Genomic DNA, 27,937 nt, shown 5'->3' with positions numbered 1-27,937 from the left:
CCGTTTATCTTCCGACTAAAGCTCCACGAAGTTAGTCACGGTTAGGCTGTTGGTCCGCCGCCGCCGCGCTCCCCAGTCGCACGCTGGCCCATGATGCGACCGGCGCAGCGGGCGGAGTGCTTTCGCACCGTTTCTAAGCCGGCGATCTGCTGGTCGCGGCTAACACCCGGGTATCTCTTGTCACGCCACCGTGCCGCGACGTTAAGATAAACGCTGCAGTTACAGCTGACTGATCGGAGCGTGTGTAAGGTGGGTTAAGTCTCCCCCGCGCAGAGACCCCGGAGAGCGGCGTGGTGTCCACCTTCATGACGACAGCGGCCGCACCACCATGTACCGCAAGAGGGAGCGCACGCAGAACTGGTCGCTGGAGGAGAAGATGTACCTCCTTCAGCTGGTCAAGTCACGCCTCGACGTACTGGAGAACAAGCGCATCGACTCGGCCTCCAGCGCGATGAAAGGCATGGCCTGGCAGGATATCCACGCGGCGTTCGCGGCGAGGTGAGTACGTGGTGGGGATGGATGAGATGGGAGCGAGAGAGACAGAAGCGCCGCGGCCCGGCGGCCGGCTGGTCCCTTCGGCGGCCGGGCCAACGCGGCAACTTCGGCATTTGATTCGGATTTCGGCTCGGCTGGGTCCGGGCCGAATCTCCCCGGAGAAAAGCGACTGGAGCGCGCGTCTTTTCGATTTGAGACGGGCCTCCAGAGCGGGGAGTCCGGGGGAGTCTGGTGCAGTGCGCCTCGCGCCCGTCGATACCACGGGGCGAGGGGAGAGGGGTCGTGTGCAGGGTGGTCGCCCAGCCTCGCTGGAGCAAAGGGGCATGCTAGCCCGCATGCAGGAGTGCGGGCGGGTCTGCCCATCCTCACTGACCACGGCGTCCAGAGGCAGCGCGTTCCAACGGGGCTGGGCGACCATCCTGTGAGCAACGGCATATGAGCGCATCCTGTGCTGCAACCTGCATGCAAAGCCCTAATACTGCACTCAATGACTCATCTACCAAATTTTGTACAGTTGTACTAGGGTCCATTTTGAGCAATTTTGGTCGCTTGGACATGATCCGACCTTGCAAACGCCCCGAAACCGGCTTCAATAATAAGTTGTTTTCAAATAAATGTCTCATCTAGCACTCTCTGTCCGGCAGGTTCGGGAACGACCGCGACGCGCACCGGGTGCGGGAGCAGTGGCGCCGCATGAAGGGCCAGGCCCGCACCGAGATGATGGAGTTCGCCGAGCGAGTGCGGAACTACGGCGCCGAAGTGGCCGGCCAGCGCTGGCCCTCCGCGCTCTCCGAGGACGTGTGGAAGACCCTGGAGAGCGCCAGGAAGGTCGACGACTACCAGCAGGGTCACGGGATAGGGGATGACGTCGGCAGTCCCATAACCATGGACGACGAGGAGGAGGACGCAGACGACATGCTGGACTACACCGACAGCAGAGTCCAGCACCACGACAGGCTCATGGAGAAAGGAGATATCAAAACGGAGCCGGACGATGGCGAGCGCTTCGAACGGCTGGTCGATAATCTCCGACACCACGTGGACCAGCACATGGACCACCAGGATGCTGCCGTGGAGGACGGCGCCGGGCTCATGAGCATGCTCAGGCCCAAGGTGGAGCTCAACGACGTACCTGACTTGGACACATCGATGGGTATGGAGGCAACTACTGGGGGCGGGCAGCGCCGCCGTAAAGTATCGTTTGGTTGACAGAGGAGGGAGAGAAGCGGGTTCCCGATTGATCGAGCAGCTAGCGGGTTTGGGCGCACGCGCCGGTGCGGGAGGGTTCGACCATTAGGGATCATCCAGAAAGTACGTCCGTTTTCCTCAGATTCATTCGGCAAAATACTGTAGCTTGGCGCCTGTAAGATTCAGGGTAGGCCACCCCGCCGCACACGTATGCGTCGCAGGCAAGATGTTGTCTGCCTACCAGGCGCCATGAGAGCTTGCAAGGGCTGAACTTGCCAGGTTTGTAATGGCCAATGACGGACGTTCTTTCTGGATGAACCCTTATGTCTCCATGGTTTGACTGCTCTGTTTGCCCGTGAGGGACCATTGTCGCCTGTGAGTAGGCAAACCCGCCCGCCCAGGCGCGCTCTACCCGCTTCCACTATATTCTCCTTCCTCTGTCAGCAAAATAGACTTAATAGAGCTCCAGTTCGCTATGAACAAGCAGTCGTTAAAACCCTCGTTGAAGTTGAAGTTGAAGCCACTCTACAGACGCTCCTTCACGTTTGCAGTTCCCTCCGGACTATCCATTACGGCCGTGAACTTGGCGGGCGGCAGCGGCCCCAACAAGAGGCGGTTCCTGGACCGCCAAGCCGAGCATCTGCCCGCCAGAAACAACCATCAGACCAACCACACCTGGGACTCCCCCGCGCCGCCGATGCAGCAGCAGCAGCTGCAGCAGCACCGCGGCGACCACCACGGCCTGTCGGCGCACGGCAGCGCCGGCGGCGCCCGGTCTGCGGCGACGCCCATGGCCCGGGCCGCGCGGTCCGGGACGCCGCAGCAGCAGGCCAACAACCACACCGCCTCCGCCCTGGAGGGCAGGCGGCTGGAGAGCCGGCGGCGGCTGGAGATGCTCGAGGAGGAGCACGCCGCAAAGATGGCTCTCTTGCGAGTGGAGAAGGAGACGGCGGAGGTCCGAAGAAGAATCGCCCTGCGGGACGAGAGGGTCGGCGCCGGCGAGCTCACGTGCAGGTGAGTTGCTCTTGCTCGTAGTGAAGTTTGTATTTAGTCGATGAGTCGACGCCTTTCCTTGTTCCAAAATAATACAATGCCCCATGCTGTGGCGCCACCAGGACGTGTGAGCGGGCAGGGGGCGCGGGCTCGAGGGAGCGCGACGTGGGGGGTGAGACGGACGCGACCACGAAGCAGTCCCGGGGGTCGCCGCTGCCACACCACGGCCACCTCCTCACGACTGCCAAGAGCGACGCTGGCGAGGATCCTGACCCTGACCCCGACAACGTCGCCGACGCCAGCGTCCCCAGCAGCGTCGCCTCGGTGGGGGACGAGGCGAGCACGGACAACAGCAGCGGGGGCGGCGACCCGGCGGACCCGAGCCACCCCCGCGGCGTCAACGGCTCTGCGGGGCACGACCTGGAGTGAGTAACTGTCGCCATTAGTTCTTGTAATTCGTGCAACTCATAGTTCACGTTCAACTCCCACCGCAAACTGAACAGGAGAGGGGGGGGGGAGCAGATGAGCTAAGCAAGAGGGAAGTTTCCATCTATGGACACACCTGCCAGAAGAGCCCGTGTGAATTTCTCATCTCATTTTACTTGTTTCCGGTTTTGCGTGATCTCGGTGCGCTAGTGCTCGGCGGCTCGGCTCGGCTCGGGTCGGCTCGGGTTGAGGGGGGCGGGTCGGGTCTTCTGCTGATTTCGGTAGTCGGGTTCTGTAGTCAGTCTAGCAAGTTTGACTGCTGTCATCTTATCGCACGAAACCAATAATGTCGGCTCTCAGGAAAATCCTGTCAACCCGGCTTATTTCCAATGTACCTGTTATGAGGTAATTCTTAAATTAACGCTCTTATCACCTGCCAGATTTATCAGTATGATTCTTCGCTGCTGTACGGTTTTAAAATATCATCGGTGGTCAGGTATTGAAGGTCGTATAGGTTACGGTCCTCGAGAATGTCAGTCACTGGTGCCAAAATTCCGATCGACGTGATCTATTTAGTGCGCCGAGAACACCATTGACTGTTCAGTTTCGGTTTCACTCGTGACGACCATTCACAACAAGGTGCAACTTATACGCTTCTCAGATATATAGGTTAAGGCTCGATAATGTTTAATGAAAATGACTTGGACAAGTAAGATCAGTTGATGCAACATTTTGGTGTCTTGTGTCTTATTTAAACTTACAGACTTAGGATGTTACTGTTTTTTAGTGTTTGTTTAAGTTTTAAGTCCTGATGGGGGACATTGTTTTTTAATTTAAAAATTGTGTCCCTCTCTTCTAGCCAAGTACGATTTGCCGGTGGACTGGGTGAACCTGGTAGCGGAGCTGGTAAGGGTGGTGGCAGCGGTGGCTCCATTAGGGAAGCTGGTGGATCAATGGGCAAGCGAGAGGCTGCCTTTGAAGACGAATATTTCTACAAGCAGGTAAGACAGTTTAAAGGGGCCTTTACCCCCTTACCCAGGTTTCCAGATTTGTTGACTGCTTTTATCACACATTTATGAAAGTGGAATGATATACTTTCCATTCTAATGCTGTCACTTTTGATGGACTGCATTAACATACAGTGTTCAAATAGCAAATGTCTGAAGTGGTCACTATTTTTGCTTTGCATAAGCTGATGACTTTCAGTTGTACATATGTTGCTAATTATGCGCTCGTTTTTCAGCAAAAAGAACAGTTGAAAAAACTTAAGTCTGACCTGGCTGATGAGATTGGTTTCCATGAGGAGCAGATCAAGCGCCACCAAGAGGCCATTGCTCGCCACAAGCAACGTGTCAATGATCTTGACAAGGACAAGTGAGGTGTGTAATCTTGTATTTTTGGTTTTGTTTTTCTTTTCCTTTTCAATCTGGATCATTTTATCGGAGCTTTCTTAAAAGTTAATTTTCTGTGCTTTTGTTTCAGGTACTTGGTCCTTGTTTTCAGACTATTGTCAAGTTCTGATTTCAATTTGTCACAACCATCCTATTTTCCACTTTTGCATTAGACATGCCAGCCTGTGACACATAGTATTTATCAATGTTTCCTTTTACATTTTGTGTTTATTTTCTGTTGTTCTGAGGCTAACGTGATACTTGTGTTTTGTTGACAGTTAAAATGTCATGTGAATTTTATGGCTTTGTACTCAGTAGATATGAATAAAGAAAGTTGCAGTTATGTATTTTATACAGTAGTTTTAATGGGTATCCCTTGTTTTCCACTCACATGAAACTTAATCTGAGACTTGCAGGAGTATCTGTGAAACACAGAAATTATTCCTTGCACCTTTCAAACACTAAATTATTAAAATATTTAAATGGCAATTCTAAATATCACAACCCCTAAGTACGAGCATCACATTTCTCTTCCCAAGAGGTGGCTTCCCCTCACTCAAAGATCAATAAGTTACGTCTTTCTCTCTTTTTCAAGATCGTAATGATCTTCTTTTCAAATTCCGCGCCGTGCCACCCGCAGCCTTTTCTTGTTAAAAAAAGGTGCGACAAGGAAGAAGAAGAAAACCGCCAACCGCGGCATCATGGGAGGGGAGGGGGAGGAAGAGAGAGAGAGAGGCAGCCATCTTTTCCTCGAGTTTGGATTTTTTGATGCATGGCGATTATGTAGTTAGTTTATTTAGTTAATTGTGATTAATAATGAATGTGGACTGCGGAAGAACTTTGGCGGTGTTAAGATTTGTTTCTTAAATTAATTATATCTCCGGTCTTTCAACAATGGACGCCGTAAAGGAATTTAATAAGGAGGTGCGTAAACCTTCGCAATTTTCAAATGATGCTACTCATGTTATTGCTATCGGCTGTATGAAAGTTGTCATGTTATTACGATGTGACTGCTTTCCAGATTTTCTCTAACTTATCCTCCTTCAATAAATTGTACCGGCGAAACATCCTTTCCCATTTTTGCCTTCTTTCTACGTTGCAAACGCAACATTTACTTGGCCTATTTGTCATCCGGCACCGTTAAAAAGTCAAACACTTTCGAAAGAAAAGACCGAAAAGAATCCTCTTTTACGAATTTTTACTTGTTTACTTCAAAATTTTATCATTTACTTTTTCCTTTAAAATCTTAAAAACCTTTATGTGGTACCTTACTTTTAGAGGTTATCCCGGATGACTGATGGTGTCATACCAGAAAACCAAATTTTGGTTATGGACACAAGTTTGTTCTTACCACAAATATTTTCTTGGAATGATGACTAATTGTTATCACTTTTTCTACGTATTTTCTTACTTCAAGAGCTTGCTTTCTATTCTGATAAGTAAACTATTCAAGCTATTTTTAGAGTTGTTGAATCAGTAAAATTTGTTTAAATTGTATTGTATCAAATTATTAAGTTCAAATCCCCCAGAGATATCAAATTTGTTATTCTTATTGGAAGTTTTCTTGCTTTACTCATATGCTGTATAAAAACATGCAATTAATTAATTATGTTAATATCTCATCTTAATGTTTGGGTTTTGCTTGTTTCAGCTGTCCTCATTATATGAGGTCAAGCCTCCGATATCTAAGGCCAAAATGACAACAATTACAAGAACAGCTATCAAGGCCATTAAATTTTACAAACATGTAGTGCAGAGTGTAGAGAAGTTTATACAAAAGGTATGTATCAATCAACTTTAATTCTGTCTTATACCATTGTTTTTTCCAGTGTCTAAAGGTTGTTCTTTTTTTAATTACAGTGCAAACCTGAATATAAAGTTCCTGGGCTGTATGTAATTGATTCCATTGTGAGACAGTCCCGCCATCAGTTTGGATCGGAAAAGGATGTTTTTGCTCCTAGATTTTCCAAGAATATGCAGACCACTTTCATATATCTTTTCCGCTGTAATCCTGATGATAAGGTGAACTATCACGCTAAAGTTTTCTTACTTACTTTTGAGCTGTTGTCTTTCTTCCTTTCTTTCTTTCTTTTTCTCTTTTCTACCTTTGTTTTACGTGTCTTTCTTGTTCCAGAGCAAAGTAATCAGAGTGCTCAATTTATGGCAAAAAAATCAAGTGTTTGTTCCCGAAGTAATTCAACCATTGTTTGACCTGGCGGACCCTAATCATGCAATTCACAAAGATCCAGCAATCCAAGCTATTGCAGCAGCTGCTGCTGCAGCCGCTGCTGCCACCGCCTCTACAACCAATATGTCTTCTACCAGTAATGGGTTAGCTTCAACTCCAACCAAAGGTATGCCCTCTGTTCATATTTGGTCCCTCCATTTAAAAGTGTACTCCCTGTAACTCATTTGGTTTTTGTATCAGTTTCCAAGCCGAATAACAAACCTGAGAGTGTTACTCCTCACTGGCTGGCTCAAGCTTCAAGTTTAGAAGCCTCTAAAAGCACACCTGTAAGTAGTATTCATTTCCTCTCTTCATGTCTAAGGTTCATTCATTTTTACTTCAAATTTTACTTCTTTTCAGACCCCTGTTCCATCCAATTCAGAGAACCTTCTTCAACAGTTGCAACAACTTCAAAACTTAATTAATATGAATAAACAGCAACAAGATTCAACTAAAGCTGATCAGGTGTGAAGCGTAGTTAGAGTTTTACATGCTATTGTCTCATGTTGTGTTCCATTGTGCCATTGTCATACATCTGCATTTGGTGCGTCATGAGTCAAAATTTCATCTTAACAAGTTCTGATAAATACTCTGTTGGATGCAGGTAAAGTTTGACCGGAAGCTGTTGGACTTCGACTATGGTGAAGAAGAAGATGACAATGATGTAGTTATTGCACCATCTCCCAAACCTACAGGCTCTCAGTTGACATTAGACTCGTAAGTTCTTCCAACAAAAATTTAAAATCTGCATTTGTGTCTTTTGTCCATAGCATATTTTACTTCTAGAATATTTTCAGAATAAATCCACTAATTTGTATTCATTTTATTTTCTAGAATTCTGGCAAATCCTGAAATTTTACGTCAGCTCCAAAATTTCCAACAAATGCAGCAACAACAAGAGGAGGAAAAGAGGCGAAAACTGCAAGAAATGAAACAACAAGAGGAAGAATTTGATAAACATCTAGCCCAAACTGTTCCTGTAAGTTTAATTTTTCTATCTTAAAATTATCTTATATGGTGCAAAAATTCAAAATTTAGAATGTCACTAAAATTATTTTTGATTCAGAAATTGCCTTTTGCTGCTGAGTGTGACCTCAAGTTGCCTGACATGAAACAACCACCTCCAACAAACAGTCTTTTTGACCAAAGTAAGGCAGCATATGCCTTTCCTGTACCCGATATGTCTCAACCTCCTCCTGGCTACATGCCTAATTCATTGAAACGGGATCGTAGCCCATTGGAGGAAGGGGAACAGGCTGACTCTGAAATAGAATTTATCAATGAAGATAGATCATCTGTGTAAGTTGCCCATTTCCTTTTCTATTACCTGATGCTCTCGGTACACGAGCAACACCTTTCTGTTACTTTTTGTTACTGAACATTGTTGTTTTCTCCTCTAGAAGACCAAGTGGTAGCCAAGATACTGGAAGCTCTGTTGAAATAATCAATTTAGAAAGAAGTAGATCTCGTAGCTTGTCACCTAAAAGTAAAAGAAGAAGAGGACGAAGTAGATCAAGATCTAGAGAAAGACGCCGTGGTAGGCGCTCTAGGTCAAGATCATCTAGCCGTTCTGGTTCGAGATCACGTAGAAGACGGTGGGTTGACTTCCAAATATTACAATGTAAATTAGTTCGTTGGATTTTTCATTGACTTTGATCCAATACTACAGATCACGAGACCGTGATAGAGAAAAGGAGAAAGAGAAAGAAAAAGAAAGGGAGGCTGATAAGGAGAAGCAGAGGGAAAAAGAGCGTGAAAGGAGAAAGAAGGGTTTGCCTCCCATTAAGAAAGATCACTTGGCAGGTAAATATAGAATTTATTATAGGAACAAGTTTAATCCTTAGCACAGTTATTTGCAGTTATCTCATGGCTTTATTCGAATGTTGATTTTACAATGTTGTTTTCTGTGCTTGCAGTTTGTAGTACCACACTGTGGGTCGGTCATTTATCAAAACTCGTGCATCAAGAAGAGCTATCGGACACATTCGGAGAGTATGGTGATATTGTGTCAATTGATCTTATTCCACCTAGAGGATGTGCTTTTATTTGTATGAACCGGCGTCAAGACGCATACAGAGCACTGAACAAATTAAAAAATTTCAAACTTCAAGGGAAAGCTATCACTGTGAGTTATCTCATCTATTATCCTAAAATTTATTACATTTTAATCAAGTATTCAAGACTTCAACTTTTCAACCGATGTCTTTCTTATGCACTTTATTCCTCTTTAATGTTACAGCTGGCTTGGGCTCCAGGAAGAGGAGTTAAAGGAAAAGAATGGAAAGATTATTGGGAAGTTGATTTGGGCGTTTCATACATTGCTTGGACCAAGTTGACTTCAGGTGTAAACCTTGAGGCTTTAGAAGAAGGAGGCATGATTGACGAAGAGACCTTGCCTGACTGGTTAAAACGTATGTTCCACCCCATATGATTTGTTTCTATAAATTCATTTTCATGTGCATTTTGGTCCAACATTTGTAATCTGGTATTTTAAACTATGACCCATATTTTAGCTGGGTCATCTGGGAAGCCACCAGGTGAGGAAGCTGCAGCTACTCCCACAGCACCCCCAGGCTTTGCTCCCTTACCAGAAGTTCAGCCACCAGTTCGTGTTGATACATCACAGCCACCCCCATCACGTACTGAGTTGCCAGTCTTAGGCAATGCTCCAAATGTTGGAGGAATTCCTGTTCCTGGGGGAATAGGAATGGTGCAACCATTTAGTATTCACAATATGCCCCGTAAGCAAAGTTACTTGTGTCTGCTTGAGTAATTTTGCTGCGAAGATGACTTTAATCTTATTTTGTTTGTTTGTGTAGGACTAATTACACCCATGAGTATGGCTATGGGTCATGGTATAATGCCTTCAATGGGTGTACCACCACCTGGCATGCAGGGCATGCTTGTACCACCTGGTGCCCAAATGATGGCCCAACAAATGCTTCAACAAGGTGTCAATGTTCCATTCTCCAGTGCTCGTAAGTAACTCCCTTTTCTTATCTAGAATTTACTAACTGCCAGCAACATTGTAGTAGGGCTGGGAACTGCAGGTTGATATAATGAAAATATACATTAAGGCATCTTCAAACACTCACTGTGACTGCAACCCAATGATTTTAATCGGGTAAACCAAGTCTTTCTGTGTGGGCTGTCATTTTCATATCTAATTCTTTTTCACTATTGTCTTTAAAACCTCATTCTTTGTTACCTGAGGGTAAACTAACAGATTTGGTGACTTTTCCATAATGTGCAGCTGGTATTATGGGATTGGGTCTTGCTAACTCTCCTTCCCCTGCTGGTAAAGTGGTACCACCTGTGGGAGTGCCTCCACCTACCACAGAGGGTCCAAGTAAACCATTTGGTGCTCCAACTCGTGTGCCTCAACACACACCTAATGGTGAGCTATCAGGTCTTCATGTTCCTGGAAAGCTCCTTGTATATTGTGTTATTCTATTAATACATGTTCTTGGCAAACTCCTAGAATCTGTTACCTCTGTTTGCCCAAGTGTATTTTGTGAAATTTGGGTGCTTGGTGTTCCTATCATTGCTTAATTTGTGGGATAAGCCTAATATCCTCCTGCAAAACCATGTGTCAAACTTTCTTTGTTATTTGCTATTTCTCTTGTTTTGTGTTGTTCATTTATGATGTTTGTATTGTTTTTACCTATTTCAAAATTTAGAAATAATTATAAATCAATGTTATTTTATTTTCTGCAGCGCCTATGCATTCATCTGCTAACCACCAAGATGATGAAAACATGGACGTGGATCAGGATGACGATCCAAAACCTGACAAATCTGAAAACGCTAGGTATGAAATGCGAGTTATCTTTCAGTTTAACTAATTTTTAAATATCTATTTTTCGTTTTTATGTGATGTTTTTCTTTTCTTTTTTAGTCTGAGCGACCAGCTATTGGCTTCCCTGGGTGGCCCGTCCTTTTCGCACCTGCCGCTTCACCTTCAGCCTTCCTTCATGCAACCGCCACCCAACCTCCCGGGCAACTTCAGCCAGCCTCCGCCTTTCCCACCTCCACAAGGAATGGCCAACAACGAAGACGCAGACGATCGGGACAGAGGAAGAGACCGCGACGGGCGCAGGGACCGGGACCGATCTAGCCGGGAGCGGGATCGCGGTGATCGAGATCGCGACCGGGACCGCGGCGGAGACAAGGACCGCCGTCGAGGAGACAGAGACCGTGACCGAGACCGGGACAGGGACCGCCGAGGAAGAGACCGGTGGGGTGACCGGGATAGGAGAGACCGTGACAGGGATCGGGATCGGGGCAGGAGTCGCGACAAGGATCGTGATGACAGGGATGGTGGACCATCCAAACCGTGGGAGAACCAGAACCAAGAGGGCAAGGAGGATGGCGACAAAGAAGCGCCTAAGCTCAGTTTGGCAGACAGGCTACTCAGTCTTGCAAACATGGACGTGCCCTCAAACTCGGACTTAAGGTCTGTACTTAAAAAATTAGCTCTAAATTTCCATTTGACGTATTTGAAACCTTAATACTTTTTTATTGTGGATTAGGAGCTCTACGTTTGGACGACAATCTAATCGCAGAAACAACGACAAGGATGGTGACGATGGCAAGAAGCATGATGACGACAAACCCCCATCTCTCCTGGACATGCCCAAGCTCGCGCCGCCAGATGGCAAAGGTCCTCAAGCAGACGGAGCCTTCCCGAATAGGAGTATACCGCCAGGTTGGTTTTGTTAATTATTTGAAGAAACACATAATTTTGTTTCCTAGTTGCATTGAATTATTCGATAACTTTGTTTGATCCTCTAGGTGGGCCGATGTTTGGTCTCAGAGGTCCTCCAGGCGGTCCCGGTCTTCCTGGTGGCCCTCCTGGTCCTCAACCAGGACCGTCAGGTGTGGCTCCCGGCATCCTAGGTCCGGTCCCGGGTGGACCGTCAGCCGGACCCCCTGTTGGGCCACCTGGGGGGCCCATGGGAGGTCCCATGAGTGGGCCGCCAGGCGGGCCCCCAGGTGGTGGACCTGGCGGGCCTCCCGTGGGTCTCGGCCTGCTCGGCGAGCCCCCTGGCCCGGGCCTCCCTCCGGACGGCTTCCGTGGACGTGGACCTCTGCCTGACGGCTTCGTCCCTCGAGGCCCCCACGGCCCACTTGGTGGTCCCCCGCATCCTGACATGATGCATCCGCTGGAGCGCGAAGAGTTCCTTCGCGGCCGCGAGGCCTTCGGGAGGGGCCCGCTCCCAGACTTCGGACCTGACGGGCCGGACTTTGACGGTTTCGATCCGATGATGCCGGATGACTTCCGCGGTCCAAGGATGCCCCCGCGCCCGGACTTCGACCCGCGCGACGGGCCGCTGCTGCCGCCCAGAGGTCCCCACGGCCCCATGCCGGACGAGTTCGACATGATGCACCCCGACGACATGGACTTCGACCCGCGCGGCAGGATGATGGACCCGCACGGCCGGCCGCACCCGCACATGTTCGACCCCATGGACATGCACGGACCGCCACACGGCCCGCCGCACGGCCCACCGCACCCAGACGACTTCGACCACATGCCGCCCGACTTCTTCCCTCCCAGGGGCATGATGGGGCCCCGGGGGCCGCGCCCAATGATGGGCCGAGGAGGTGAGCGCCCGCCCCCGACCAGGGCTGTAGGCTAGGGGTAGGGTAGGGCTTTACTGCTGTCTGACTACAACGCTATATCAATTATGCCTTTTCCCTTCTTTCACTTTATTATTTACTATGTTTTTTTTTACGGACAATCTCTCACTTTTTCTGTAGCAACAATACGGCTTTTGTGGTGGTTGGAGGCAGACGAACAAAGGCATGTCGGTTTCTGGTTTCGAAGTATCTCTTTTTGGTGGGGCCCACATGAATTGGTAGTGTTTTCAATTGGGCAGGTATGGCCGAAAAGTTTAGGTTGTACCCGCCCAATCAAAACACTGATATGAACGCCTGTGTAACCAGTGTGCAGCAAGTTTGCTCTCCCATCTCTTCCCGAAAACGCATTATCTGAGTAGACCCTTTTAAACTTCCATCGTAACAGTAAATGTTAGCAAAGATGTCTGTCCAATCACTCAAAAGCCTATTCTTGCCACTTTTTATATTATTTTTAGGAAGTAATAGAAATGTTTCAATGCTTAGTGATAATGGTTTTAAAGAGTAGTTCTCATAGTGAATTGGATCCTCCTATTCACAGGGCCTGATTTCATGTTTCGCGTTCGGCCTCGAGGCCCTCATCCTGGTGAGTCCTTCTCCAGCCCATGGGAAGCAAAGACCAGTGAATAAGAACTACCAGCTAATTTTTTTTGGCTTTCACAATTTAACTCCTCACCACTTGGCTGTTAGCAATCTCTGTCAGTTTTTCTAGCACAGTATGTAGACCCCAGCTCACGCTCACGCCTGCCCTACCCAACCTAGTTGATCGGTTTTGTTATTGTCAGCAGACATTCATTCTTGAATTTAATTTGACTATTTTTTTTAATTTTCATAATTGTGTGTCAGTTTTCCATGGTTGCCGTGACATTAATAGGTGAACGTCCCTCTAAGCTCGCTGTTCTGTTGGCAGGTTTGTGGCGAGACGGCCAAGGCCCACCTCGCGGCTTCCCCATGGGCTTTGACGGCCCCATGCTGGACGGGCCGCCCGACGCGTTCTTCGGCCCCGGAGGCATGCCCTTCGACGACATGGACCGCCGGCATCCTCGAGGACCTCCCCTGGGCCCGCCGGGGCCGGGCGGCGCGTGGCGGGGCATGATGGGCATGGACATGGATGACGGGCCCTTCATGGGACCTGGGCCCGGACCAGACATGGAACTGGAGATGGAAATGGAGCGTGCCCGCGAAAGGGAGATGGCTCTCGGGGGCCGACCTAGATCCAGGGATAGGGATAGGGAGCGGGAAAGGGAACGGGAGAGAGATAGAGACAGAGAGAGAGACAGAGACAGGGGTAGAGACAGAGGAGAACGGGGACGTCGATCCCGGTGGGCGAACTCTTCGCCTTCCCAGGACAGTGGTCCCGGTGCCACACAACAAGACCTGGAGGCTGGTCCCCCAACTGACGCAGACCATGAAGCTCGCCCTGAAGCTCGTACGGAAGCTCACCCGGAAGCTCGTCCAGAAGCTCACCCGGAATCTCGTCCAGAAGGTCCCCCCGAAGCTCGTCCAGAAGCTCACCCTGAAGCTCACCCGGAAGCTCGTCCAGAAACTCAACCTGAAGCCCAATCTGAAACTCACCATGAAACTCTAGCCGAGTCGCGAGATGAGCCTGCTCCATCTCAAAGTGAAAGTGAACCTAGGCGAAATGATGATTGGCAACCTAGCCAACATAATACTAATGACTCTGACTTGGCTGGAAACAACACATTTCCTGTTGAGTTTTCAGAGACAGTGCAGCATCCCTCATCACAGCAGGAGGAAACTGTGCAACACGACTATGAACCTAGAGAAGGTTCATCCTTAGCGGCTGCACATGAAAGGACATTTGTAGAATCTCCACCGAGGGGGGACTTTAATACTGATATGAATGAGACTGCTCCACCTAGAGAAGCAGAATCTTATGACTCTTTTGATAATGGGAACAAATTGGTACCAGAATCAGTGGATAGGTTTGAAGGTAACCATCAAGACACTGCTGATGTTGCTCAATTAGGGGCTAATGGCCCAGTATCCGATGGTTTGAATGAGAATGATTCTACAACTATATCTGGAGAGCAAATTAATCCTCAGGTAAATGTTTCAGATGAGGTGGAAAATGTTGTATAATACTATTTCAACAACTTAAATTAAATTAAAACTTTCTGCTTATATCAAATGTTCTAAGAATTACAGTGCAATATTTTCTGGTATTGATTGTTTATCATCATGATCTTCTTTCATTTAATTATTTGCAAAGACTTCCATTACTTTTTACTGGTGTTCATATGTTAATCATTTCTTTGTCATGCATTTGTCTCACATCACTCTCTGTGATATTCAGTTAAAACAACATAAGAAAAATGACATCAATACTCCTAATGAATTTCTAAGGCAGAAGTGTTTGTACAGTGTTTATTTAGATAGTTAAAGTAAAAAAAAAGGAATGCATGTCTTTCCTTGCTTTGTATAGTTAATCAGATTTTCTCCCCAGTCGAACACAGTTGCCAGACATTTGGGACTTTAAATTTTTATTAATTCATGACTTGTTTTTGATTTAAATAATGTAGGTATCAGGAATATTGGCAAAGTCTCAAGTGTAATTTCACTTGAAATATGTTTTGATTTCAATTGTAAACTCTCCTGTTATGTTTTGATGTTGGAATTGAAGTCCGCCTTGTTGAGCAGGTTGAGAAGTACGTTGACATCTTTCTGTAAGTCTGTGGTAGGTTTTCTTTAGTAATCTACTCCAGTGCAGTGTTTTACTTCCAAGACTGGATGAATGTTTTCATTGTTCTTTCCAATTATACGAAAAATTTTATTCTAGCATTATTTATGTGACTTTTTTTTCTTTTTTGATGTGGGAATGCAAATTATGTAATGGTTGTGATATGGTTTGGGACTCCAGGCCTGCGAGTGAAGTTTTTCAGCTCTGGTGTGTGCTATGCTGTCGAATGAAAGTGAACACAGGACCTAAACTTGATTAGTTACCAAAGACAATGTTCAGCTTAGTCATTTATACTTGATTTTTAAAAAAATGAAAGGTGATTTTTGTACAGAGCTTTCTATTACTACATCTTTTAACTCAGTTTTATTTTAAAAAATGTTTTGTACGGTTAATTTTACATCATGTTGCAATTTTGATTCTTTAGGAACTAGCTGGGTACCTTTTCTGATGATCATACGTTGTGTTCATTCGTGCTAAATAAAATTTATATATTTTTGTACAGCCTAAGAGTTGGTTTTATTAAGTAAGGTTTCTCCTGTGTTCCTGTGTTCACGGAGCAGCAGCGCATGCGGGCGCTGCACGACAGGGCAGCCTCCACGTTGGATGACTCGCGCTTGCACTCAAATGGAGTGACAAGTGCAAGGTATTGTCAATTGTTTTTTTTCTTCATTTGTTTGTTACCTTGAGCATTGCAGGTTGCTGGTATTGTAGGCATGAATCACTTCAGAGGGTTTCTTCCAATCCATGTAATGTTACCTTTTTCTTTCCCGTCAACTAGAGAAAGGAGGGTTTGCTTTCTTTCCATGGTCTTGTATGTATTACATTAATGCACTACTCTCTTCGTCCTTCATAGAAAATTTAAAGCAATATCATGTTATGTTTTCATTTTCTACATTTCTTTGTTCATATGAGGAGATAGTAACTTTTGAAGTTAATTTCTAAATGCAGTTCCACACTGCACGTAAGAGGTAAAAGTGTCACTTTGGCATATTTCTGTTAATTTTGAGCCCTTAAAATACATATTATAATTTAGTTGTTAAGATGTAGAAATGTTGAGCAGTTACCTGTCTCATTTGGAAGGGCTTACAAGTTGTACATATTCGTTAAATCACAGTTTAAAACAGATAATTTTCATTAAATGTGAGTACATTTAGGAATGTCGATTTATTATTGGGTGGGAAGTTCTACATTTGCAATTTTCTTAATGTTTCTTGTGTGTCATTAACAATTTGGTAATATGCTCTATAGTAATAAAGTACTGAGGAATTAATTACTGTTTCCACCTTTTCCAAATGCCTTCTGTTCTTTATAGAATGCAGATAGGTTTGTGTTTTTTTCCATAGTTGTTTTACAGCCAACTCATCCTTAGCACGCGGCAAGCATGGGTGTCCCTATTTCATTTTTCAATGTTTAACCCTGATACAACCCCTTAAAATCTCCATCGACTTGCCCATTTTGGTCTGCTTTGGTGTCTCAGTAGCTCAACCCTCACCCTTTTTGCCCCTCTTTATCATTACTAAAGAGTTCCTGCATATTTGATTCTGTTTGATCTGATAAAATGCATGTGAAGCAATTTACTGAAACTTCCAATTAAAATGCTTAAAATATTTCAAGACACTCCAGTTCTCCTACCCCATTTCATCCATTGTTGCTCTCGCCATGCGGAGTTACGATGAATTTTTTACTAAAATGATGGATTTGAATTGGTAATTGGTCTGGTTCGGTAGGGAAGTGCCACGAGTGCCACATCTGATTTTAGTCATTTTGGTACAATCTTCCGAAACGTTCATATATCAGCGCCGGTGCGACAATGAGCATATAGTTGGTCCAGCATTACTTTGGTCTTCGGGGCCCACGGCACCGCCACTGCGGCTTATTGGACCCGAAGACCAAAGTAATGCTGCGCCGACTATATGCTAACGCGCATGCGCCCGTGGTGGTGTGCGCGTGTGTGCATCGTCTGCGTTGTTTTTGTATCACTTCATGATTATATCATAAACACAAATGTTGTGGAATGTTAACTGGTGAAAGAAAAAGTCTTTTCATCCTCTTTTTAACTTGTTAAGTTTCCTCACTTTGGCGATGTAGTGAGTGATTGTCGTGTTCATACAAGGGAGCCAATAAGCGACGTATTTGCCGTGAGTCACATTTGGTTTGGTCTAACGTTTTCATTCGTTTAGCCAATGTGTGCATATCTTCTATATTTTGAGTCGCATTTGGCCCGGATTTTAATTAAAAGACGTTTCAGCCTGACACTTAAAATGACACTGCAAGACTTTCTGATATTTTTTTCCCATCACCATAACCTATTGGTTTCCATTGCATCTAGTTCCAAATCTGCTATATTTGTGTTTTAGGGCTTGCCTTATCACAAGCAATAACAATGGATTCAGTAGACCTGCACTATAAACCTACTTATTCAACTCCTAGGGTGAGTTTAAGCAATCTCTATTTTGAATGTTGTTAAATCTTACTGGTGCAATTTAATTATCAAATGTTTGATAAAATTTGTTCTCTTTTCAGCATGCACTTGTCCCGAAGAAATGCAAGTTCTGTCATAATGATATGGAAATTAAACAAATCAATTCTACCGAAGCTTTCCGCATGTGTTTTAAAGTGAGCAATATTGATGTTATTGTCATGCAAATGAAGTATGTCTCGCAATAATTTCAACTTGCATATCTTTATTTCTAGTGCGCAATACCCCTCCAACAGCTGGATTTAGATGACATCGAATTTTTTCACAGATCTTATAGGGATATGCTTAAAAGTCCACTTGGTAAGGAATTGTTTCTTGAATGCTGTTTTAAGTCGTAGACAAATCTGGAAATTTTGAAATTTTTCTTTTCCCTTGCTACACAGAATGGAAAACTAATATTAACAATGAAGATGATGATTTGGCAAAATTACCATTGTGGATAGAACAAATGGACCTGAAAGTAAGTAAATTAGAAGATGGGAGTGATGATGAAACTTCAGAAAATTGTGCTGATTTCACACATCAGAAGTCTGGCAGTCAGAAGGAATTAAACCCTTCTAATCAAGATTCTTCATATGATTGGGAAAGTGAAGCACTCAATGAATTAGACGCTGCCTTAGAAAAAGCACAAAATGAGAAGTTACAGCCTCATAATCTACCATTTTCATTCGATGACTTTTTCCTTCCCGATCAAATAAATGAGAAACATCTAAGACCCTCAGGTGTAGCTGGTTTAGGCTCTAGTGAAGACAATCAGGAGCTAAGATTAGACGAGTATACTGGTGAAATTTCTCAAGACACAGCCAATAAAAATGAGAGTAAATTATGTCAATCTCAATTAATTAGGGGTCATGAAAATGTTCATTCAGTTGAACAGTTAAAACTTGATGTGGACCTGACTGACCAAATACAACAGAATAATACAAATGAAGACGGTAAAGACAAAATCATTGAGTCAATTGCTTTTACACCATACGAAACTACAAGCAAAATGGAATTAAAACTTAACAAAGAAAAACTTGATCAAGAAAATGGCTACTTCGTGACTCCAAGCGTGGCAGAGCTTGATCCTGAAAGTGAGATACCACCTGCTATAATAGGATGCCTTAATGAAAAGTCTCAGGAAGAAATTGTCAAAAAATCTAAAAACTTAAGCAAAACTTCAGAAATGGAGGCTTATGAAGAGAATGCCAGAGAATTGCATACATCAGAACCTTGTAATTTTGAGCAGTTAAGTGAGATGAGAGGTGATCCTTTGAACACCTCAGAAAACCTCAATGATACTCATGTTATCAAAAACAAGGCTTCTGAGAATTGTATGGAATTTGAACACAACATGGAACCTTTCAAACAAAGCATTTGTGAGAGCAGCGATGTAGAGGCTGCTGCTGATGGTGAGAGTGATGAAGAAAGTTGTGCGGCAGTGCAAGAAGCATCACTGATGAGTTCTCCGCTCGCTAAACACCTCCTCAAGAATGCGTTGTCTCCAATAAGTAAAAACCCTTCAATCATTGGAGATAAAAATGATACAGGAAAAGAATCCGTAAGCCAATCTTTACATCATCAAAACATTGAAAGATTTGAAAATCCTATCTCAGAATCTCTGTCTTCTGCCTCACAAGTTGAGAATGAGATCAGTCACAGTACTGTGGTTTTAACCAACAAATGTGGATCGTCCTTGCCTCTTAGCCTGTGGTCTTCACTATCTCAATGTCTGACTGGAAACACACTGGTGTATGAACATATTTGTGATTGTGATCAAGAACAAATCCAACTTTCACCAGCAAATAATGATGATCAGTGCATTGATTTAGCATTGCCTGATCTATCACTCACGTCTCTAATTGAGGAGGACATTAGAAAGTCAAATAGGGATTCTCATTCTTTAGATAAAGTATTATTTTTACCTGTGCCCTCATCCGGCAAAAATAAATGTTTTGTTCAAAAAACTGCAAGAAAACTGGATTTTCATGAAACACCTACAGAAGTGACTAGTGAAGACCACCAGGCTGTTCCAATACTTGTTGCTACAGTCCCTGCTGACAGTGATATAACACTGGATATGTTGCAGTCTATAAGAGAGGAGAACATTCCATTTCTCTTTGAAAATTCAACTCTTAATGTGGAAGCCTCCTGTCTTCAAAACATCGCCTCAAGTGAAAACAAGCAAACATTTTGTAGCAGCAGCAGTTCAGCTGATTCAAGTACTGAGAGAGCTTTTGTTACTAGTGTTACAGAAACCATGTTGGACACCAAGGAGTTTGTCCCCCAAAACAATGTTATTCCCTCTGCTACTCCTTGTGAAAGCCAGTTATGCTCTGCCACTGGGCCTGTCGGGATGACTCAAAATGTTGAAGACTTCAATCGTAAAACTAATTTTATTCCTGATTTTGAAGAAAGTGTTTTGAATAGTGATGACTGTGTGTTCAATGACAATGCTGTGCAAGAAACTTATGATGTTCCTTTACAGGACTTAAAAGAAATTGACCTTACTACGCCTGAAGCTGTTATTGTTAGCAATGAATACTGTGATGTAGAAAGTTATGTTTCTAATTCACATTGTGAAACAAGTACTTACTCTCAATTTTCAGAAGGTATCGACCAAACCTGTAGTTCTAGCATCACTGTGAAACAAGTGAGAAATCCAGGTGCAAATGACAAATCTTTTGGTATGATGATTGATCGTCCCTTGCAGCTACATGGTATTACTATTGAAGAAGATGATGATGAATTGAAGTGTTTTTCTGGTTCTAAATTTAAGCCTATTGGAAATAGAAAGCCTTCATTGAAGGAGGGAAAAATTGAATCAGAGCCGCGGGTACTAAATCTTTTGAATTCTGTTCGAAGAGAGATTAAAATGTCAGAACAACCAAAAATAGAGAAAAAAGTAGATGTCTAGCTTAGTCACACTCATTAGAGCAACATGTGATTTATTGTGATCTTTGATTTTTAGAATACATTGTTTTCTTAGAATGTGTTTTGAAAATTGTATTTTTTCCCTTATTTTATTTTAACAGAAAAGGAAATACATATTTAAGACTATCAAGAGATATTTTATTTTTATTTTTAATGAGTCATGGATGCAATTTACAGACTTCAAACATGGTTGTTGTTGAGTTGTATGTAAGTCATTTAAACAAAAATGTAATAATATAATAACAAAGGCTGTCAAGGTGACATTAAGCCTATTTCTATAGGTTTCACTTCTATATCATTTGCTTCACTAGTATACTTAACAAATATATATCTCAACAATAACAAGTTGAAATCAATTAAATTTTTCAGTCAAACTTCTATGAAGTAGCAGTCTTAGAGACGTCACGTCACACATTGTGTTATCAAAAGTCACCAATGAGATATTTAAAACTACTCAAATAATTACCTCAGCTCTAGTAGGATTAGGTGAGAGTGGCAAGACCCACAACTGCAATGACTGAGTGGAAATTAAATTGTTGAGTCACAAAATTTGTTCAATACATTAAAGATGTGACCATTAAAACACATCTTGGTTTAAATTGTTCAAATGCAAAATTTGCTTTTGCTTTTCTTTTTACAAATGGAAGTGATAGGTCAATTGGAAGAAGTGGGAGGTCTTAAGAAAGATAATCCCGATATAAGACAGATTTGTTGGATTTGAGCACTTGTTCCCTTGAGGATGTTGTGTCAGTATTGATTAAAATGTATGTTTGTACCAATTTCTTTAAGATCATTTTCAAAAATATATTGTACAGTATTTCATCTTATTTGCTTTTAGCTGCACCTCTTGCTTTCCATGCTTGGATTGAACTCCAGGCAAAATATAATGAAAAAAAGTGAACTTGGAGGGCAAGAATGATGAAAGCAAACCATAGCAAGGCATAAGGATATCCCTGGAAAAGAAGGTTGTGTGGCTAGTATTTTAAGTTAACTATCACACTTATTGTTTTGTTGCCATTTAAAAAGACGAGGGAAAACATACCTGCCAAAGATGGAGGTCTTCCGTGTCACCTGTGCGAACATACTGCCAGGCTTCTTTGAAATAATAACCAGCAGCATAAAGTACAGGACCAATGCCAAATATAATGATGCCAAGCATGTAACGTTTCATCAAACTGATTCTATTCTTTCGTGCTGCAGAGAGTCCAATAAAAGACAGCAATAAGCTGACACACCACAGGTATTCCCACCATAAAGGCTGAAAAGTAAGATTTACCATACAGTCAACCGTTTTGATATTGAGTTATTAGAAAACATACCACACTCTGTGCACAATGTAAGTTCAGGAGAGACTTAAATACCTGTGGAATTTGCAATTCTTCTATCTCAAGGATAAAAACATCAATTCTGTCTAGGATGTCAGCTGACAGCTTGGCTAGCATTGCGAAAAATAGTAGGTAATGGAAGAATATGCAGTATTTCAAACGGGATTTACTCTGGGCACTGAGGAAAATGAATAAAGGGGTAACAAAAATAAAAAATAGTTAATGTTATGCATTTACAAAGTTACAAAAAAAAAATGAAATAGATACACCACCAGGTTTTAAAACAGTTGAAAATGATTTTGAAAAATTATGGAAGGTAGCATAATGCTAAAGTTTATTTGAGTAAATACCTCCTCAAGAATCAAAAAAATGAGTTTTTAAGAAAGTACATATGGAACAGACAAACTACATCATAACCTTATATATGTGATAGCAAAGTATGCTTGACGACTTAAGGATGCGGTGATTTGAAAGATCACAGGTAGATCACACCAATGGACTCAATAACAATAATTTAGAGAAAGAGATCAAATGGGTATCTAAGACTTGAGGAAGCCAATTCTGCTAGCAGAAAACTTGCCTTAGCAAATAATGTGTTGCTACTCTTTGTCGATGAGCAAAGTCTGTACCATCCGTGCCCATTACCATGGGCCCACCTTTCGATGCCATTGTTTGAATGAAAAATTAAAACTAAACCCTCAATTCAGATAAACATTTAACAAAATCAAAGTTAAATGGCACTCCGACAGCGGTTAAAAGTACTCGGGCCTCGTAGCACGTCGCGGCCTTCCACACAAGCAGACGGTCAGCAGTAGCAGACGCTACGCGGACCTTTAGGTTCGTTCCTAAATACACACAAGTAACAGTGTCATTTATTTTCGGAATTAGGACGTGTGATTTTTATAATTCATAAAAATACTGAGTTGAAACATGAAAAATATATTTCTTTAGCATTCAAGCCTTTCGCTCGGAAAACACATACAGCTTGACAACCGCACAAGTTACCGGTGTCCTGGCAGAGATGGATCACTTTGCTCTGGGCAAACCTTAAATTTTGTTGTGACCGATTTACAGACAATAACTTTGAAGAAAATGATCCAATTTATTAAAACCATTCTTAATAAAATTTTAAAAATATTTTGTGTATTTTTGCCGCAGAAACTGGGTACTTTGTTCAAACGCGTTCGGAACGCTTCTCTGCCCGAAGGCACCGGAGAAGTTACAAACGCCACGAAAGTCCTTCCGCCCCGTATTCGCGTTTAATTCCCAAGAAAGTAGGTCTGTTCTGGATGTATATATTTATGTGGAACATCAACAAACTTTTATTAAAACAGGCAAACGACTTTTAAAAATCGTCTACAGCGCAAGGTGTTGGTTTTTATTCATAAAGACGGCAAATGCAGCCTACATTCCAAGAATTTTTTTTCATATTGCTGCGGATGAATATATCTTTTTACCCCTAACCTCCTTTCGCGCTACCGAAGTGTAGGCCTACAATGCGAAATGATGGTGAATGTTGTGAAGTGAGAGTTTTATTTCGTAGTTTTAATGTATTTAACTGAAGACTGTGCGTTATCTTAGTGATGCGGATCGCGGCGCGCGTGCTATAATGTTGGATGTACAAGTTCCCGGAGGATTTGGAGCGCAAAGCAAGTTAAACTGGCTGTGTTTGGCTGCTCGGCGGGGTGTTGGCAGTCGGAGAGGTTTCGCCTAACATGGCTGCAACGCAAGCCGAACACCACCAGCACAAGGAGGTGATTCGCGAGCAAGCGCAGCAGCCGGAGCAGCCTCAGGACGTGGCCGGCCCCGGCTTACAGAATGGCACGGAGAAGAACGGCGGACGCGACAATGTGAGCGGCAAGGCCAAGCTGCCCGTCGGCCACAAGAGCAGCCTTATCCCAGGCTTGGAGATGAGTCAGTACCGACAGGAGTCGGGCGCAGGACCTCCGGGCAACGTAAACAGTGACCAGGGCGGGAACAGTGGCGACGTAGACAGTGCGAAAATAAACTCGGACGGCTCGGGCAAACCTTTTCCCCCCAACTCGGATCCCCCCGGCGGTGATCCGAGCTACGGCAAGCTGCCTGACAATGCTGCTGCCGCCGCCCCGGGGTACGGCGGCGCGGGCGCGGGGTACCCGGGCAGCAGGGGCGGCTACCCGCACCTGGACCAGCATCCTGGCAGCAACAATTCGGACCTTCACCACCCCTACGCACCACCGGGGATGCGGCACCACTTCCCTGGGAAACCTCAGGCCGCTGGACCTATGATTCCTCCTCGGCCGCCCAGTGGTGGGGCCAACTCCAACAGCCCTGGTACACCTTTCTCTCCTCATGGACAACAGCAAAGGTTTTTGTCTGGGCAAAGTATCTCCCAGCCTACTGGACCTACTCCTACACTTAATCAGCTCTTGCAAGCGTCCAACCCAGTGCATAGATATCCTAATAGTTACGGTGACATGAACATGCAAAAGCCTGGTGAACAAGGCCCCGCTGGCTACGGTTACAACCAGTGGCCTTCATCGTACCCAGGGCAGCACCTACCACCTGGATACCGCAACCAGAGTCCTGTGAGTATATTTATTATTTTTCTGCATGGAAAATGTTTTGAAGAATTTTAAGGTTAAGGGTCATTCAGGGGATATGATGGTATTTGTATACAACCACATTATCAATTGTTTCCGTTCATGTGGCGCATACTGAAAGTCTCAAAGGTTTGGCATCATTCACAAGTCTATACATTAATAAGCATATGGACTAAACCCTATAGGAACCGTTTTAATATCTTCTTATGAATGAGTTCTGTCAAACTTTTGAGATTTTCTTGCCATTTAAGAATGAGTAACATTTATTTTGAGAAATCACTTTTACTGTCATGTACTTTAATTGTCATTGTCTGTGTGTTTTGGTAATTCATTCATTTGTTGACATTCATTTTTCTATCACGGTAGTAAACAGTTATGTGTATGGTACAGTACTTTTATGTTTACATCATATCTAGTCTTAATTTTCAGTAGTAGATAATATTTCATTGCCATTTACACTTTTCTTACAATTTTCTTGAGTATGGGTTTTCTCAATGAACGTAATTTGTTTTTCCCTTATGTTTAAGTAGAATGCAGTCAATCCTATTATCGTTCCTTCTAATTTCCTATCTATTGTTACTAAGAATCCATTTGGTACATGTAAATTTCTGAATGTTCCCAGAAAAGTTTTCTGGGCATCCTCAATTTATGTAGTTTGCAGTTTGTGAAGCTATGTTGAACTTGTAGCTGTCCTACCTCTTAACCCATTTGTATCTTTTCACACAAGAATTTCATCTTTTTAAAAAAACTACTTCCTTTTTGGGATCTTTGGTGACAATGCTTCGTTCAAGATTTTATCCCATCTATGTAAATTTTTACGTAAGGTTCTCTGCAAAAAAACTGCTTACTTTTTTGGATGTTTGCTGACCTTGCTTATTTCAGGTTTTATTTTAAGCATTGAAAACCTGCATGAATGTATAGTCAGTGCTCCCATTGAACTCCATTGATATTGCCCAATGTTCTCTTGGAAGTATCTTCCTTTCATCGAAGGAATGACTGTAATGTCATTATATTACATTTGGAAACAATTAGAAAAGTATGTTTTGGAGTCATATACCTGTAGCAAAACACTAGCATGCATTCCTTGAGATGCTGTGTCTGTTCTGTATTATTCCCTGGTGTCTGTGGTGTGTCGTTCACACAAGAGCCCTTATGTTGTGCAAGGTTAGTTCTCCATCCATCATAGAGAGAGCTTGCAGCCCATCCCTTGGCAGCCCCCATACACCCTTTTCCACCCCCCTTCCGCGCCTTCCAAGGGGCCCCTGCTCCACTTCTCCCTGTGTGAACTGCACTGGCTGCAGTTCAAACGCACCGGTCCCGGGAGCATGGGGCTGACGGTCTGACGAGAGGGAGAGGGAGATTCAAGTAAAGCCCCAGTCTGACAAGCAACCCGCCCCCGCCCCATCCCTCGGCCATAGCAGATCAGGGAAACGGAGGAGCGAGAAGGGTAAGCCCAGTTATTTGGAAAATAATTAACTCAGCCATGATAATTGCCATATTTTACGCAAGCCATATGATAGAAACTACCCTGGTAAAAAAATATATAAAAAAATCGCAGGATGACAAAAAACACTTTCTCGGTTTCTAGTCGTCTAAAAACTTTGATTTCGTAGTTTGTTGGAACCGTTTTGATGCCGCTTTGTTAAATAACCCCCTGGACCAAAATGTTGCGCCTTTCGTTCGGTCTGTTGGTGAGATAGAAGGGTTTAAGCAAGCACTGTTAAAATTAATTGACAATAGATTTTGTAACATTTACAAACGATGATTTCCTATCGTTATCGGTTTTGCTTGTCAAAGAGCTCGAAGTCAATTAATTGGTAGCTTCAACAAAATTTTGTAATTCTTAAATTTTAAATCGTAACTTAACAAAAATTTTCGTGTAAATTTTCCCTGTAAAACGAGCAATTACTTTCCACAGAGCGTGCGACGCGAGCCCCGTGTCCCCCCTCCCTGTCGGGGTCAATCTTACGTAATAATCGTGGCGCCTTTTTCGTCTGACAGAGCCCCGGCCGTTGCCCGCGCGGCCGGCCGGCGCCTGGTCGTAAACTGCGAATGGCAAGTGCAGCAGCGTCGCGCCACGCCACGCCACGCCACGCCACGCCGGTGGCGGAGGAGGAGGAGGCGGCGCGGCGGCGGCGGGACGACTCAGTCTGTCAAGGATCGGCGAATGAAAGCGAGAGTCTCCTCTTTGCTGGCATTGCGCGGGAGGCAAATTGGATTACCGTTTGTTGTCCACACAAAACTCTCTTCTTCCGCTCCCATTCTTCTCTGGCTTGCTGGTGCTCCAAGGCGACGCAGACGATCCTGTAATTGGTGTGGCTCAGCTGTTCCATGTCGGTGTGGTTTGTCGCTGGTCCAGTTGCAGTTGGTTTGCCCCCCTTGGAGCCAGCCGGTGGGCCGGGACGCCGCGCTCGGTAGGCAGCCGGGCGCGCGGGCGTGTCGGGCGCGGCTGCCTGGCGGCCGCAGCGGGGCGCTGTCCGCCGCCGGGACCCAGAGCCGGCGCGCCCACTAGGACCGGCAACCTCTGAGGCACCCCTGAGGTTGTGTGCGTGGGCGCCGCAAATGTGTTGTGCACCGCTGACGGAGAGAAGGAAGAACACGCCATTATTCTTTGGAATTTACACATCTTTTTTAGTTCCCGAATTCTTTATATTACGAGGGATTCGGTCCTTAACGTTCAAGGCTCTAGATCAGCCTTAAATACGAGAGGGTTTGTGGGAAATAGGAATACTACGTTCTCTGGTATTATAAACCTGGCTCTAAATAACACGATGAATCTATTCGAATTACGACTGATCAAAAATCTTAGTACGTGGGTGATGAAGAACAGGTGTTCGTAAGAAACTTGAGCGATTGACTCAGTGAAATTCGTTTCGGAAATCCTCTGAGGTACAGGTGGTCTGTGTTGTTGTTGTCGTGCCGTCGCGTCAAAAGAATGATGTTGAGGAATCTTGGAAGGATTCCAACAGGGGGGGGGGGGGGGGGGGGGGTCGACGGGTCGACGTCTGTCCACTGTCGACTTGCAGGGAGGTGAGGAGAGGAGCGGGGGCACTTTTTATTTGACGCACCGAGTTTCATGAACTGTAGAGTGGCGCGGCGTAGCGGACGTATCTCTGGGGGAAGAGGAAAACTGACCTACAGCCAGCATGTGATGTCACGCACCCGCTGCCTTCTCGTTTTCTCCCCTCTTTTTATTTTTTTGTCCCCCTCAACTCTGCTCCGCCGCTGCGCTTCCCCGTCAGCGCCCCCTCCCCCCACCCCCTGCTCTTTGGCCGGCCACTCCGCCCCCCTTTCCGTCTTGTCTTTGCTGCTGACATGTTTTGTTTATAGTAAGGTGAGAGAGGGAGAAGGGGGGGAGGGGAGGGTGAAAGGAAAGGGGGAACGCGTGGCTATCGTGAATACGTCACCTGGGGCCAGCCCAGTCACCCTGCAGCCCGTGGGACTACGCACGGTGCACGCACAGCCCGCGGCTCAAAGAACCGCAGGCCAATGAAAAGAAAATGAATAAACAAATTACGAAAAACTTGAGGAGAATACATGTTTGAAAGTTCCTCAAAGCCGCTCTCCCCCTTGC

At 44.6% G+C, this 27,937-nt stretch overlaps 5 protein-coding genes across 8 annotated transcripts in view; 4 read left to right on the top strand and 1 right to left on the bottom strand.

Moving 5' to 3' along the window:
* Nucleotides 1-89: 89 nt before the first annotated feature.
* Nucleotides 90-4,845, top strand: LOC113212755 (uncharacterized). The gene is made up of 7 exons (XM_026431571.2): nucleotides 90-498; nucleotides 1,140-1,648; nucleotides 2,235-2,697; nucleotides 2,799-3,101; nucleotides 3,962-4,103; nucleotides 4,346-4,481; nucleotides 4,585-4,845. The coding sequence occupies exons 1-6, from the start codon at nucleotides 329-331 to the stop codon at nucleotides 4,478-4,480; spliced, it is 1,722 nt and encodes a 573-aa protein (XP_026287356.2). The 5' UTR covers nucleotides 90-328; the 3' UTR covers nucleotide 4,481; nucleotides 4,585-4,845.
* Nucleotides 4,846-5,196: 351 nt separating this feature from the next.
* LOC113212747 (SR-related and CTD-associated factor 4) lies at nucleotides 5,197-16,331 on the top strand. Of its 3 annotated transcripts, XM_052273426.1 has the most exons (22): nucleotides 5,197-5,417; nucleotides 6,145-6,273; nucleotides 6,354-6,515; nucleotides 6,628-6,847; nucleotides 6,922-7,007; nucleotides 7,081-7,185; nucleotides 7,325-7,437; nucleotides 7,555-7,699; nucleotides 7,787-8,019; nucleotides 8,121-8,315; nucleotides 8,390-8,523; nucleotides 8,637-8,845; nucleotides 8,960-9,131; nucleotides 9,234-9,461; nucleotides 9,540-9,698; nucleotides 9,974-10,117; nucleotides 10,438-10,531; nucleotides 10,619-11,176; nucleotides 11,253-11,428; nucleotides 11,515-12,327; nucleotides 12,902-12,946; nucleotides 13,271-16,331. In XM_052273426.1, the coding sequence occupies exons 1-22, from the start codon at nucleotides 5,388-5,390 to the stop codon at nucleotides 14,461-14,463; spliced, it is 5,343 nt and encodes a 1,780-aa protein (XP_052129386.1). In that variant the 5' UTR covers nucleotides 5,197-5,387; the 3' UTR covers nucleotides 14,464-16,331. The 3 variants fall into 3 exon arrangements, with proteins under 3 accessions (XP_052129386.1, XP_052129389.1, XP_052129388.1); XM_052273429.1 differs by lacking the exon at nucleotides 9,974-10,117 and having other exon boundaries at nucleotides 5,198-5,417; XM_052273428.1 differs by lacking the exon at nucleotides 12,902-12,946 and having other exon boundaries at nucleotides 5,198-5,417.
* A 638-nt stretch (nucleotides 16,332-16,969) lies between these two features.
* LOC113212753 (uncharacterized) lies at nucleotides 16,970-20,586 on the top strand. 2 transcript variants are annotated; one of them, XM_026431569.2, is made up of 5 exons: nucleotides 16,970-17,199; nucleotides 17,419-17,492; nucleotides 17,585-17,677; nucleotides 17,756-17,840; nucleotides 17,924-20,586. In XM_026431569.2, the coding sequence occupies exons 2-5, from the start codon at nucleotides 17,445-17,447 to the stop codon at nucleotides 20,437-20,439; spliced, it is 2,742 nt and encodes a 913-aa protein (XP_026287354.2). In that variant the 5' UTR covers nucleotides 16,970-17,199; nucleotides 17,419-17,444; the 3' UTR covers nucleotides 20,440-20,586. The 2 variants fall into 2 exon arrangements, with proteins under 2 accessions (XP_026287354.2, XP_052129390.1); XM_052273430.1 differs by having other exon boundaries at nucleotides 16,970-17,246.
* Nucleotides 20,573-22,592, bottom strand: LOC113212754 (protein jagunal). The gene is made up of 4 exons (XM_052273431.1): nucleotides 22,362-22,592; nucleotides 21,818-21,959; nucleotides 21,499-21,714; nucleotides 20,573-21,409 (listed from the first exon to the last, which is right to left on the bottom strand). Exons 1-4 carry the CDS (start codon nucleotides 22,448-22,450, stop codon nucleotides 21,281-21,283), a joined length of 576 nt encoding a protein of 191 aa, XP_052129391.1. The 5' UTR covers nucleotides 22,451-22,592; the 3' UTR covers nucleotides 20,573-21,280.
* Nucleotides 22,593-23,046: 454 nt separating this feature from the next.
* The window catches only part of LOC113207386 (trithorax group protein osa), a gene marked incomplete in the record, with an annotated part of 93,466 nt that continues 88,575 nt past the window's right edge, over nucleotides 23,047-27,937 (top strand). Inside the window, 1 exon segment of the mRNA XM_052273404.1 lies at nucleotides 23,047-24,348. Within this exon segment, the coding sequence (XP_052129364.1) occupies nucleotides 23,497-24,348 (852 nt within the window).

The sequence above is a fragment of the Frankliniella occidentalis genome, unplaced genomic scaffold (assembly GCF_000697945.3).
Source record: "Frankliniella occidentalis isolate FOCC.00 unplaced genomic scaffold, Focc_3.1 Scaffold270, whole genome shotgun sequence".
NCBI lineage: Eukaryota > Metazoa > Arthropoda > Insecta > Thysanoptera > Thripidae > Frankliniella > Frankliniella occidentalis.
Note: the sequence above shows the minus strand (reverse complement) of the source record. Positions and strands in the feature narration are given on the sequence as shown.

Bases quoted from the DNA above. Each gene is read 5' to 3' on its own strand.
- LOC113212755 (XM_026431571.2), top strand. From the start codon at position 329: ATGTACCGCAAGAGGGAGCGCACGCAGAACTGGTCGCTGGAGGAGAAG. The intron at 2,698-2,798 runs GTGAGTTGCTCT...TGGCGCCACCAG, and splicing joins GCCGGCGAGCTCACGTGCAG to GACGTGTGAGCGGGCAGGGG. The intron at 4,104-4,345 runs GTAAGACAGTTT...CTCGTTTTTCAG, and splicing joins ACGAATATTTCTACAAGCAG to CAAAAAGAACAGTTGAAAAA.
- LOC113212747 (XM_052273426.1), top strand. From the start codon at position 5,388: ATGGACGCCGTAAAGGAATTTAATAAGGAG. The intron at 6,274-6,353 runs GTATGTATCAAT...TTTTAATTACAG, and splicing joins TAGAGAAGTTTATACAAAAG to TGCAAACCTGAATATAAAGT. The intron at 12,947-13,270 runs GTGAGTCCTTCT...TTCTGTTGGCAG, and splicing joins GCCTCGAGGCCCTCATCCTG to GTTTGTGGCGAGACGGCCAA.
- LOC113212753 (XM_026431569.2), top strand. From the start codon at position 17,445: ATGGATTCAGTAGACCTGCACTATAAACCTACTTATTCAACTCCTAGG. The intron at 17,493-17,584 runs GTGAGTTTAAGC...TTCTCTTTTCAG, and splicing joins CTACTTATTCAACTCCTAGG to CATGCACTTGTCCCGAAGAA. The intron at 17,841-17,923 runs GTAAGGAATTGT...CTTGCTACACAG, and splicing joins TATGCTTAAAAGTCCACTTG to AATGGAAAACTAATATTAAC.
- LOC113212754 (XM_052273431.1), bottom strand. From the start codon at position 22,450: ATGGCATCGAAAGGTGGGCCCATGGTAATGGGCACGGATGGTACAGAC. The intron at 21,715-21,817 runs GTATTTAAGTCT...CTTACTTTTCAG, and splicing joins AAGAATTGCAAATTCCACAG to CCTTTATGGTGGGAATACCT. The intron at 21,410-21,498 runs GTATGTTTTCCC...CTTCTTTTCCAG, and splicing joins AAGACCTCCATCTTTGGCAG to GGATATCCTTATGCCTTGCT.